General features: G+C 39.9%; 1 protein-coding gene across 5 annotated transcripts in view; it reads right to left on the reverse strand.

Annotated features, from left to right (window-relative positions):
• The window catches only part of erc2 (ELKS/RAB6-interacting/CAST family member 2), a 34,289-nt gene extending 21,330 nt beyond the window's left edge, over positions 1-12,959 (reverse strand). For 3 of the 5 annotated variants that reach the window (XM_056734632.1, XM_056734630.1, XM_056734628.1), the window contains exons 1-3: positions 12,904-12,959; positions 9,822-10,570; positions 58-84 (exon numbers count right to left, since the gene is read on the reverse strand). In XM_056734632.1, the coding sequence (XP_056590610.1) occupies positions 58-84; positions 9,822-10,475 (681 nt within the window). In that variant the 5' untranslated portion in view covers positions 10,476-10,570; positions 12,904-12,959. The remainder of the gene's footprint in view (positions 1-57; positions 85-9,821; positions 10,571-12,903) is intronic. The other 2 variants (XM_056734633.1, XM_056734631.1) reach the window with 1 other exon arrangement.
• Positions 12,960-13,265: the final 306 nt, after the last annotated feature.

The following is a 13,265-nucleotide window of genomic DNA, read 5'->3' on the forward strand; positions in this document are numbered from 1 at the left end:
GCTGACCGTGCGGCGCATGTTCTGCACACGCTGGCGGTGGCAAACATGACAACAAACCTTTGTCCTCCTGGCGTCCAACAGGTGCTGCGTGATTGCGGCGGTGCGACAAAACAGAAACAATGAAACCCAAGAGAGTTGAGTGCAGAACAACCATAAAACAACAGAAGATGGACTGAGCAATGGCAGAGAGCAAAAAATATATACTGTTATGCAAATTATTGGCTTTACGGAAAATGAGACATAATGCATGCAGAATACTAAATAACTGTTCATAACTGGAAATACAATATCAAAGGAGGTCATAAAATTGATGTGGGCATGATCTAAGTGGAAACTCCTGGAAAGAAGGCAAGTATGGTCGATTTATTTGCAAAGATGTAGTACATATTCATGGCCACCAGGGGGTAGTGCTGTTCGGGAGACACACAGGGTTGAGCTGGATTCTGCCAGCCTCTCTTACTTCCAGATCAATAGCCACTAGGTCTTATATAAGAAATGCAGATTTGGTCTGGTGCACTTCTGCCACTATATATTTTGATCATACATCGTGCAAACATACTCATCCGTGCATATAAAAACCAGTGAAACTGAATAGAAATGAATATGACATTATTTCAATGGCAATTAAAGAACCTACTTCAAAATTGGCTCCGAATATTTTGCATAGAAATGAGATAATAGTTAATCAGCTATGGGTATATGGTTAAGGCATGTCTTCAAAATATCTTCTGTTTAATCTGGCTGTTGTAAATGTGCACTTTTTGACTGCTAATATTCTGCTCCGCCCGAGTTCATTAGATCTTAAAGAGTGTAATGCAGCTGTAGGGATTCATCTGTCTAAACCGCAGGCACATTAGCAAATTAATTGAAACTCCTTAAACGCACAAGATGCATGCAGTCCAAAAGATACACACTTAGATATCAAAAACACACAGGAGACGAAAGGGAAATAAATCTCAGCAAATTAAAAATGTTGTGGGAATAAATTACTTCTATAGTTCTCATTATGCATATGCAGACAATTTTATTTACATTTACAATGCATTTCAGTGACACGTTTGTTTATCAGTATATGTGTTTTCCGGGGATCAAATCTTTATCATTTTAGTCTGCTAACGCAACGCTCTGCCATTTGAGATATAGGAACACATAGCTTCACATCTATTTCCTCAAGTGAGGACTTGAATCTTTCCCCGCCTGTTTATCCGTCTCGTTCCTAATTTATCCCACCATTCTTTTCTTGATCAATAATCTGTCTTGGCTGGCCAGGAATTTGAGGAAACAGTCCAATTATCCCATTTGCATAATTGCAACGGTTCGCAAAGAACCGCAGGGATTAAACCACATTTTCTGACGTCCAGACCTATTTTGTATGCATGTGCATTTCTCAATGCGTGAGGTACAGAAAAATATGAGCTGAATCATTTGAAAGTGTTCGGCTTTCATGTTGTGTGTGTGTGTGGTTAGCACTCAGACCCACTGAAGCACATTCAGGCATGAATATGTATTCCATACGGCAGCGGGTGATAAAGCGAGCGCTACTGTCACTCGGAGAAGAGCTGGAAGAGAGAATATTCCAAAAGCGTCCGTGAGGCAGCATTGCATCACTTCCTTTCGCCCTCATTACTCATTACCCCCCGTTACTATAACACATGTTTCAACATACGTCCAGGAGAAACGTTTTATCAGTCAATTGGTCGTTCTTGGATGAATATCATTCCTCTGTATTTTGTACCTTTGTGCACATGAAAGAGAGAAAATATAAAATAAATAAACACAATATAATTTTCTTTCTCCATAGTGGGGGAGATGTGAGCAACATCTCTGATATCCCTGTTGAAAAAAACATCATATGCTGGGTTAGGAATTTGATGCTGGTTTACCCGTTTAAACTAGCTATGGACCAGCACGTGGCCAGCTTAAACAAGCACAAACCAGCAAGAAAGCATCAAAACAGACCAAACCACCATTTGATGTTTTTATCAACAGGGATTGGAACTACAGTAGTAAGCTTCCACATTGATGGCCTTTCAACACAAATGTATGTGTATTTACAGTATGTCAACACAGCCTGAGAAATCTGATTTTAAAACGATCCATGATTTGTGACTAGAGCGATGGGCCAGAAACGTGAGGAAACAGAACAAAGCTATTTAATATGTAGATGATTTGTCCTTGTATCAGAATGCGGCAATGATGTGGCGCTCAAACACACAAACACATTTAGTTGGAAATGAGAAGGCAACACTGAGCACATGCTGAAGATCAATAACCTGTAACAATCTGTACTGGAACAAATGTAGTTAATGTTCATCCACAAAACCATCATAGACACATACACACAGACACAAGCACACAGGATTACTGTCCAATCAAATGAAAGAAGGCGGCATTCGCTGTATTGACAGAAGCCGAGGTTGAAGGAGCCAGATGTAAGTAGCTAAATGTTTAATGTTTGAAAATTGTATTATTATCTTATAAATGTTAGGGCCGTTCTCATTCTAATCCATATACCAGTGTTCCGTGATATAAATATCTGACATCATTACTTTACAGCTACAATCCGTTTTGTTAGGTTACCGTGTGGAGTGTATTCCGAGAGCTGTATAATATGATGATGTCTAATCTAGTCTACGAGTTCGCTCTCGTATAATTAGGATTTAATCTGACGTTTTATGATATTACAAATCATCCAGGGGACGATCTAACATAATGCAACTGGAACATTAGCATGTAAATGAATATGCTTATTTAAGCCGGTGTTAGTGAGCTGTTATTCAGAGATGGCCGGTGTTGGCATGTGATGCGGGAGTCTCAGTCCGTGGATGCTTTTGGGTGTCTATATCTGTATAGCGTGCAAGCTCGACGATGCAGTCAGAGAATAGTAGATAAACCAGCTCGATGTTATGAGAAAACGGCCGGCAAGAAAGTTTTTTACCCTAGTGAGGGCTGAGAAACTGTTAGTGAATAGTGCTTTAAACTTCAAAGAACACAATAGCAATGCCAAAATACCAAGAAAAACATGTTGATACAATAGTGCTTGTCCAAAAAAACATGGGAATACTGAATGTCTCTGAAATATCCCTTAAATAGTCATTCAAGTGATGCTCCGCTTTGGCTTTGTGTTCATCCACAGAAAAAAGTGGGATCTTTCAGAAATTATATATCCTCACAAAATGATTCATGGTCAATAACATTTCTCAAGAGATGTGACTGCGCCAGCAAGGGAGACAATTGCGACACAAAAACCAACGCAGATTATTTATTTTAACACATTAAATTCACAATCCAAATCTGGTTTTCCATTAGCTTGCCCAGTCAGCCTGAAACACGCTGGGTAAATCATAATTCTCGATGCCGTCACGTTTAAATCGAATCTTGTTACTGCACAAATCAAAAACAAGTCGGGCCCCACTTATCCTCTTGTTTTGGCTTTCTATCAGGCCCCCGAGGGGAAATTGAGAGGTGGGCATGAGAGCAGAAAAAAGGAGCGAAACAAATGAAGAAGGCGACCAAGAGAAAGAGAAACGCACACTTGAACTAGCCTGAGGACAGCCTCTCTCTCACCTCTACAACCTGAGAACTGAATTACATGAACCATCACACTACAAGCGCAATCGGCACAACACATCAGAAGTGAGAATTCATTCATCAAAACTAAACTATTAGCATCAAGAGAAATTCAGACCAGGTTTAACAGGTTGCCCTGTCTGTCTGGATCAATACCAATTTTTCTAGAAGCACTCACCAAAACAATTTGTAAGAAGCAAGACTTATGTACCGTATTTACTTAATGGAAAGTTTAATTTAATTCGATTTTAAATCTATTTAATGCATCAACATCAAATTACAAAAGTTGAAAATGCATTGCGGACCAAAACAGGACAGTCTCCGCAACCACATTGCATTGTGGGATATAGTATTTTATATAAAGTTTATTGCATAAAGAACATTTGCATATGAATCACAGTATGCACACTACATAGTGCAGAAATAGTAAACCCTGTAGGTCACTTTCAGCACTGCATGGGTATTATTCCACTTTTCCAAATGTAGACTTTTACCTGCATATTTTGGCAAATGCAATAAGCCATTTGCATTTCGTGCATTCAGAAAATGTCCATACAGAGCACATACAGTACATTCTGTATAAAAATAGTAAGTACATTCTGAACACACCTAACCCTCTGATCATCGCGGCGGCCCACTAACCGCCTGCTCATATCCAATCTCACAACAGGAACATGTTGTCAAGAGGCGGGTGTCAAAAATCAAATGCTTCTGAGTGCTTGCTTGATGCTAATTGTGTCCGGTCATCGCCGTTATAAACTCATCACGACGTTTCTCCCTGGTGGAGCTGTTTCTACAGGACAGACACGTGTGCCCTTGAGGTCCAGATACAAGATGGAGTAAACCAACTTCACCAAAGATGCCCAATAAAATGTCGGCAAAGATGAAAACGCAAAATGTTTGACAGACAGACAGTCCTTCTAACTGGCTAAACAACGGTGGGTCACTCCCTGTACATACAGATTCTACAAAGTCTACGAAAACCTTAAATTTCTTAGAACAACAATTTCATGTGAGATCTGACAGGTAATGCCGACATTCATATGTTGTTTTAAAAAAAGAAAACAAAAGTGGCTCACACCGCCTTTTAGCTCAAACCTCACATCTTCTCCGTCAGTAACTAAGTAATTAGTTACTGTAATTTTATTACAGTAATGGGTCATACTTTTTATTTTTCCTGTAATTTAGTTACAGTTACTTCTGATGTAATTGAGCTAAATACTGTGGGCCCTGTTTGAACGATCTAAGCACACGGTCTAAAGCGCAGGCCGCTGGCGCACTCAGGGCGTGTCCCAATCCACTTTTGCTAGAACAGGAAAACGGACAGCGCGCCCGGGAATCTCTAATTCCCTTTAAGAGCCAGTTGGCGGATTCGCTATTTACACGGCGGAATATATAAGAGCAAAGATTGAATTCTGCTCCAGAGAGGAAACGCATCTGCTCGTGCGTGAGGTTGAAGACCATCTACAGGAAAAGCCGGATTTGTATCTTTATGTACACAATAATAATCTTTTACATTGTACATTTTTATATTTCTATATGTTTCGTCGTAATGTGTAATGCAATTTTTATAATAGATATAAATACCTTTCCATTCAAATGCACAGAAACACAAATCCGCTTGCAACCACGCTATCTGCTTCATGAGGACTTTTGCACGTCTAATCTTGTTACTTTGTACCACAGGGCATTAAACGGTGTCACTACAGAACTGTCACTGGATATTTACCTACAGCACACACTGTCCTTTCTTTTTCAGTCTGGTGCACACACACACACACACACACACACACAGGTGTTTGCTGGAGCTGTGATGACAGGATCCTAATTTAACCTTGAGGATTCTAAAAAGGGACAGTGCTCACAGAAAGGAGAAATGTATCCACGTCTCGCTCTCTAGCACACACACACAGACAGAGATTGGCAGAGTATAGGCAAGTCTGACTTGGCATATCCAATCTCATTTGTGTATTTCACTGTCTCCCTGTACCTGTAATGTCTGCATTATAACCGAGATTGTATTATACATCCAGCATCTGTGTGGAGCCTCCAATAATTGTATAATTATGTAAACGAAATGCAAGGCCATTTTCTCTTTTAATACGGTGACACACCAGAAAGCCTTATAAACCTTAAATTCCGTCATCATTTACTGACCTTTGAGTTGTTCTAAATCTGTATACATTTATTTGTGCTGATGAACACACTGAAAGAAATTTGGAAGAATGCTCATAACCAAACAGACCCGAAAAATTCTGTTATCATTTACTTACCTTTAAGTTGTTCCTAAATCTATAATTTTTTTCGTTCTGGTGAACACGGAGAGAGATATTTAGAAGAATGCTTGTAACCAAACAGTTCTTGGCCACCATTGACTACCATAGTAAGAAGAAATGACTTCTGTTGAACACAAAGTAAATGATGACAGAATTTTTTGGGTGAAGTATCCCTTCAAAAAGATCCTTTCATCTCACAGATATTACCGCATTCTTCAGGATATACTTAGAACAAATGTCAGGACTTGACCATTTTTTCACATAACATAAAACTTATTCTTTTCAATGATTAAATCCACACGTTGTATTTTGGAAAGCCAAATTTTAGCTAAGTTTGAGAGCTTTATTTTTGAGTTAAATACCAGTTTTACACACGCTTCTAAGTCACTTTTGGTGAGATGGGTGACACGGTAAAGATTTTAATATAGGTTTCATATAATAAACTCTACAATCGCTCCTTATTGTGGCCTTACAGATTTTTTTACTGCCAACAACAGGTTCTCCAGCAATATTGCTGTAATTTGCGTCATCCATTCTTTCATCTGTTTTAATAAGAAACCCATTTAATGCAGATGAGAAGCCACCCGCAGCAGCTAATTTCTGCATTTGTTCTATTTTATTGCTAAACTCTTTGGACTCTTTTGAAGGCCTTTTATGTTCAATTTTCCCAAATGTCTTCAAACTCACAACCTGAACAGCTGCACTTTTATCCAGGAAATGTAATGGTTATTTAAATGATTCCCAAGCAGAAGCCAATTTTAAGGCAATTACGTTCTCATCAGGGACCTTGTTTTTCATTCATTCAACTTCTCCAGCACTGAAACTGAATATTTACTGATGATTCATTAAATAGTACATATCATAAATTAGAGAGAAATGACTATTATTTAAATGTTCCTAATAACAGTGTTGTTTTTAAGCATGTTCTGATTAGATGAATAAACAACCATTTTTGCTAAACCCAATTTAGCTTTTTTTTTTGCCACTCTCACCAACCATTTTCCAAAGAAAATCCTTCCAACTTGGATGGTAATATAGCAACAGAAACTGAGGCATGCATAGTGTTGATTTTAAGTATATTTAAGCTCAGTTTCCATAGAAAGTGTGCTAAAAATAAAGACTAACAGCATTTTTGCAGCGAACTGTGGAGAATTATTGAACAAGGTGCTCGGGCCATGTGCAAACTAAATTGTGATATGAAACGTAATTTAGTCGAATGGGTGAACCAAATGTTAAAATGCTTAAGCGGTACTCTGTTTGCTCTGTTTCTAATATACAGGTTCCATATGCCATCAAATATGTAAATGAGAACATACAGGGAGAGGCAGGTAAAGATATGTCAGGATTAAAGCCAACAGGCAAGATGGTTGAGAGAGAGAGATAGAGAGAGAGAGGGAGAGAGAGAGAGAGAGAGAGAGAGAGACCAGGCTAAAGCATGCCAGAGAAGACAAAAATCAAATGAACAAAGTCAAACATTTGAACTTGACATTCCCTTGTCTACAGGCCTCCTGCCGAGTGTAATTTAAATAGGCCACTACCCCGCTCTCAGGTGAGAGAGTGACATCACAAATAGCAACAAATGTCATTTCCACCAGCTGATGAAAGTGAACTGTCTTAAAAAAATATAAAACACTTTTCTGTAAAACATTACAGTAAAGGAGAAATTACCTGTTTGTATGCAAAAGGCCTGAACCATCTGCATGAAAACATACCTTTCAACATTTAAAGGGATAGCTACCAAAAAAGGAAAATTCTGTCTTCATTTACTCGCCCTCAGGTTGTTCCAAACCTGTATAAATGTCTTTGTTCTGATGAGCACAGAGAAAGATATTTGGAAGAATGTTAGTAACCAAACAGATCTCATCCCCCATTGACTCCCATAGTATTTATTTTTCCTACTCTGGCAGTAAATGGGGGATCAGACCTGTTTGGTTACTGACATTCTTCCAAGAATCTTCCTTTGTGTTTAGCAGAACAAAGAAACACTGGTTTGGAACAATCTGAGGGCGAGTAAATGATGACGGAATAACCCTAACCACATTTCATCTACAAAACAAAAGGTACGCCAACACGTTTAAAGATACCAATATTCACATATTTACTTCATTGCAAATAATTATCACCAGCCACCCAAAAAATACATTTCATGTCCGAACAAATAATTTATCCGAAGTCAATTAACAGTCGTTATCTGTGTGTACATTAATGGTGGCTCATCCAATCAGAACTGTCTGTTTTCTGATATGTCTTTTAAGAGTCTGCTGAAAGAGTGCCACATCTGATGAGACGATGAAATATTAATGATTCTAAGAGCCTCTTTCCAGAAGTGCCACAAAAAAGACAAAGAAGACTAAAAGAGGAAATGAGCTGTGGGGAGACGTGAGGAGCGTGACAGAGGGTGGAAAGAGAGAGTCAGAGCGTGATTGTACGTTTGAATGAGAGCGGAGGAGAAGAATAGAACCGAGCCCACAGCTGACGCCAAACCTGGAGGCAGCGGAAAACAACTTTGGCAATGTAGAAGTAACCCTGAAATAAGCTTAACTTTGTTGGGAGGCAATTATCTTTACTGATAACCTTCACCGAACTGAATTCAGTCCAACCTTTGTAACCAAAGCTCTGTTTTAAAACGTAGAGAGATGCCTTTAGGTCGACTGGCCGTAACCGACTGAATCATAAATTATTTGGAATGTTCAAGATAGGCAGTTACTCAGAAATAGCACTTCTGAAATGAATCACACATGCTGTGTCTGAATCAGTCTCTTATACCCTCATTCACTATTACTAGTATAGTGCACTTGAATAGGAGAATGCAAACAAGTGAATTCAGACACTGAAACAATGCACTCGAAAATGAACACTATTGTTTTGAACGCAAATAAATATGTCTGTCCCTTTAAATACTGCACTATATGAGGATATAGAGGCTATTCTGACATGTTACAGATTTAGTGAAATACATAAATAGGTCAAAATATTGTAAAATAGTATTTTTTGAGTACTTGTATTGTGTATTTTTATAAAAAGACATTTGATTTGACTCAATAACTTTTCCTTGAATTTTTTTTCTCAATGCATTCTGCGAGTGCCACATGTAGAGCATAAATGCAGTTCTGTCTCAGGTTTTGGATTTAGAAGGTATCTTAAATGACAGGAAAATGCTGTCTATGCTTTGGAGCAGACATGATTTATTTAGTCTTTAGTGCTTTCTGGGTAGGCAGTTCATTAGGTTTTAAAACAGAGCGAGTATACAGTATGTCAAACCCACTGTACGTGCCACATTTACAATACAAAGCAATTTATAGAACATATATATTGGTAAAGCACGAAAACTCAACTCAGCCAAATATGCGTTCTTATAAATAAGGTTAAAAAGGGCCATTGTAAAAAAACATCAAAATTTCTGCGCATCAAATCAGTACTTCAGCATTTTCAATCAAGGACAATTTTCAAGTATCTGTATCTTATGTGCGTGTTTTTACTTTGGGAAAAAATGTACTTGTAAAAGCATCGAAAAGTGGATATCATATTTAATACCCCTATATTTTATAAATACATTTATACATATATTTTTTTTGCCTTTAAGTACATTCAAAATCTAGCACTTTCTTACTTTTACTCAAGAAACATAATTATGAGTAAAAATAAGAAAGTACTAGATTTTTTATGTATTTACAGTATTAAATCTAAGAAAAACATGTATTAAGTAAAGAGCATGTAGCAAAGTACTTTTTTTTAAGTAAACAAGTGTAAATACTTGTAAATGTTAAAATACTTAAGTATTGTCCACCTCTGATAAAACAACCCATGAGACATTTCGTCTTAGCAGACGATACCTGGAGGGAGTCATAAGAACCTAAAAAATCTACGAAGAATCTTTATGGTTAAGAATGCACAATTATGTCACTTTTTAATCAAGCATTTGACCTTTCAAGATCTTCATTTGATCAAACAAGAACACAGAGGAACCATCCTAACCTGATTCTCTTCATGGGTCACCCGCATCTGCTCCTTCAAGATGGAGGTGCGTGCTGCCTCCTCTTTTCTCATCACCCGTTCTTTCTTCAGCTCTGGGCTCCAGAAGCTCTTGATGCTGTTGGTTGAGGAGTCCAGCTTGCTGTCCTTCAGGTCGAGTTCTCTGCGAAGGAGTTCGTTTTCTCTATGCATGTCCCGCATTTGTGCCTGGAGCTCCAAAAGTTCACCCCCACCGCCCCTCACTGCCTGACGCAGCAGGGCAGACGGCGTCCCCTGGTGGTGGAGCATAGAGATCGAGCCCAAATCTCCATACGACAACAGGTCGGCATGTGGAAGCCCCACTGTAGCGATGTTGGGGGTGCTGCCCATGGCGGTGACCCGGCCACCATAAATCATTCTGTTCGTGGCCCTACCGAGCGTCATGGTGCCTTTAGGGTACGTAGCCGTGGATCCGACGCCTTCATGATCGCTCAAGTACATAGGGCCGGATGTAGCGTAGGCAGCATTAAGAGATTGGATGTTCTCCATGGATAAGGTCTTACAGTTCGAAGTTCCGCTGTTGACCCGTCGGTGGCCCAGCCGTGGGGAGCGGGGCAGCCGTGGCGAGCGTGCAGGGCTGCCCTCGATGTGGCTGACGGCACGAGCGCTGCCGTACATCTCTCAGGGTTCTGTTGTACTCACCGTCTGTAAGAGGGGCGTGTTAAAAACTGTCAAATCTGCCCCTTGCCAAATGACAGGGCATTTAATGCATCCTGAGAAGAGAAGAAGACAAAAAGTCATTTGAAACTTCAAAATGGCAGCTGCTTAAAATGCATACTTCCTAGCTTACTGAGAGACATACTTCATACACGCGCATCAAAAAACAAGAGTCAATGAGTCATTTTATTCTTTAACATCTTCAGACTTCCTACGGAGGTCTTTCATTTCAGTGAGGTAGTTCAAGATAACGCTCATATTTATTCTTCAGAAAGATGAGTCAAAACGAGAAGCGCCCGCAGTTTTCTCAGAGGTGTGGACCACTTGCTGCTTGCGGGGATGAGGCTGACGCTGTGGAGGGGGTTGCTATGGCAACAGTGACTGAGCTGATGAAAGGGAGCGCACCTGTTTTCACTCGTATGACCAAGCATTGAGGATGTGTGGGCATTCGCGGGCGCGAGAGAGAGAGAGCGTTTGGGAAATGTACATTTATGCTGACATTCGGAAAGGGAGCTGCAGATGGCCGCTTCATCTGTGCGCTTCCGTGCCAGAGAGAGGACATGTCCAGCCCTGTTGAAAACTTCATCTTTTTAGCCAAAGGCCATATATAGCTCACTGTACTGGACAGGCGAAGACGAACTTTACATTTTCTTACTCGCCACCGCTAAAGCGCTCTGGATGGTTGCCAAGGTGTTGCTATGCAGTGGCTAGCCAAAATCATTCGAGCACCACTTCTAATCAAAATGTTTTGCCAGATACCTTAATTCCAGTGAAAGCAAGTCTGCATACAGTGACATTCTGGAGATGTATGTGCCTTGTGAGGAGCTTGAGGAGGGGCGGTTCTGTTTCAGCATCACAATGCCAGTGCAGCGAGAGCACAACGCAATATGATTTACTGATTCTGGTGTGGAAGAATTCGACAGACCAGAAAGTCCCTTTATAGGTTAAACTGGCTTGTTTGAATTCTTAACCGTACGTTTGAGTAGCAGTAATAGTATTGCTTGTCATCGGAAACTCCATTGAGTAAATCAAACGTTTCAAACAGGTCTATTGGGAACAAGAACAACTTAGTTGAGAGTTCTAGAGACACTCACAAAAGAACTGAATGACAGAAATAGCGTTTTCTTGAGCGGTAATATATAGAACCCAGCTGTTCTCCAGCATTACAGGCTTAATCAGTGTGACAGAATGCATATCATGAGCCAATGACTCTCTCTCTTTCTCTCTGCCACCGACTCCGACGCTGAACATACTGTGTTAATAGAGACACAAAAGGGCAAATTAACCAAACTTCAATAACACGACGTGTCATAGGAGAGACTGGCCAAGTGACACACGGTGACCCAACCGAGACATCATTTTGTGCACGGTTTGCACCCACAATTTGATGGCAATCAATTCCATATTGAAGACATTTGACACATTATGGCAAGAAGTATACATCTGTCATGTTTTTTTTACATTTTATTTTTCAATTATAAGATCACTCAACAAAGACAAAGCAAATTCATTTTTAGGACATTTGCCCCTCCTGATCCTCTCATAAATCATCTTTATTATCTCACTTTCATCTGTTAAACGAGCACTTAAGTGCTCTGTAACAATTGTGATCAGTCATAAAATACATTTCAAACGAATTACTGCCGGCAAACTGTGAGAAATATCCTCTAACATCCCATAATGTAATCATGGATAGCCAGACGCACAGTTCTTCCGACAGTTCAAACGCCAATACATTCTTTGATCTTTTAAAGATTGCAGAGTGACGCCACACGTGAAAGACCTCCCCCATTATTCAACCACTGGCCCCGCGAATAATATCTGTTTTCTGATTGGCCCAAACCTTTGTCAATCACGAGCAAAAATCACCCCGTGAGGCTGACAGGTCATACATGCCCATGTTACATTTAGCAGACGCTTTTCTCCAAAACGATTTACACACTTGAAAATATAATGCTTGAATAGACAGAACGCATAGTGGTAAATGTATTTAAAGTTATTGTAAATATAGCTGTTGACAATTGTTATTTCTTACAATTACATCGAAATAATCGACACGTATCCACGGCGGTGACTGAACGCAATTAGACCGCATACAGAAACATCCTAAGACAGAAACATCAATATATTTCAATCATAAACTAAGGAAAGCTTGTTAAAATATTGAGAATAAAACGAATATCAACCGTAAGAACAAATGCTTTCAAACAGCATCGACCGACGCTTCACCCCGTTCACAGTACACGAAAAAACGGTTTTGAGCTCATTTGTACAACACAACTAAATATAATTAGCATGCATCGACGGATATGAGCGCATTTCAATCGTTCACTATGAACTCTACCTAATTCCTGTCAATGAAAGCCAGTATAACGTTCAATTTCGTTACCTTCTCAACGACGTCGCCGCTCCATCATTGTGCGGGTCCCCCCAGCCTCAGCATCAGCATCCCACGACTTGCATCAACTCCAGCCTCAGGATCCCGCGCTCCGATTGGACGCCCGTACAGCCGCCCCGCCTCCTACGCTTATAGCGGAGCTTCAGAGGGGGAGAAGATTTAAAGGGCCAGCGCGCAGAACAACTACAGACGTGACGTTTCGGTCACACGAGGCGTTGTCGCCCATACATGTAGGCCTATAACACAGCATTATCACTTGTTTAGCATTATGTAAGTTAAGGTATGTATACTAAAAACAAATAGTGTTTTGACGATCAAAGAGGAATAACAGAGATGCAGATTTTGTGCTCCAA

This window comes from Triplophysa dalaica, chromosome 21 (genome assembly GCF_015846415.1).
Source record: "Triplophysa dalaica isolate WHDGS20190420 chromosome 21, ASM1584641v1, whole genome shotgun sequence".
Lineage (NCBI taxonomy): Eukaryota > Metazoa > Chordata > Actinopteri > Cypriniformes > Nemacheilidae > Triplophysa > Triplophysa dalaica.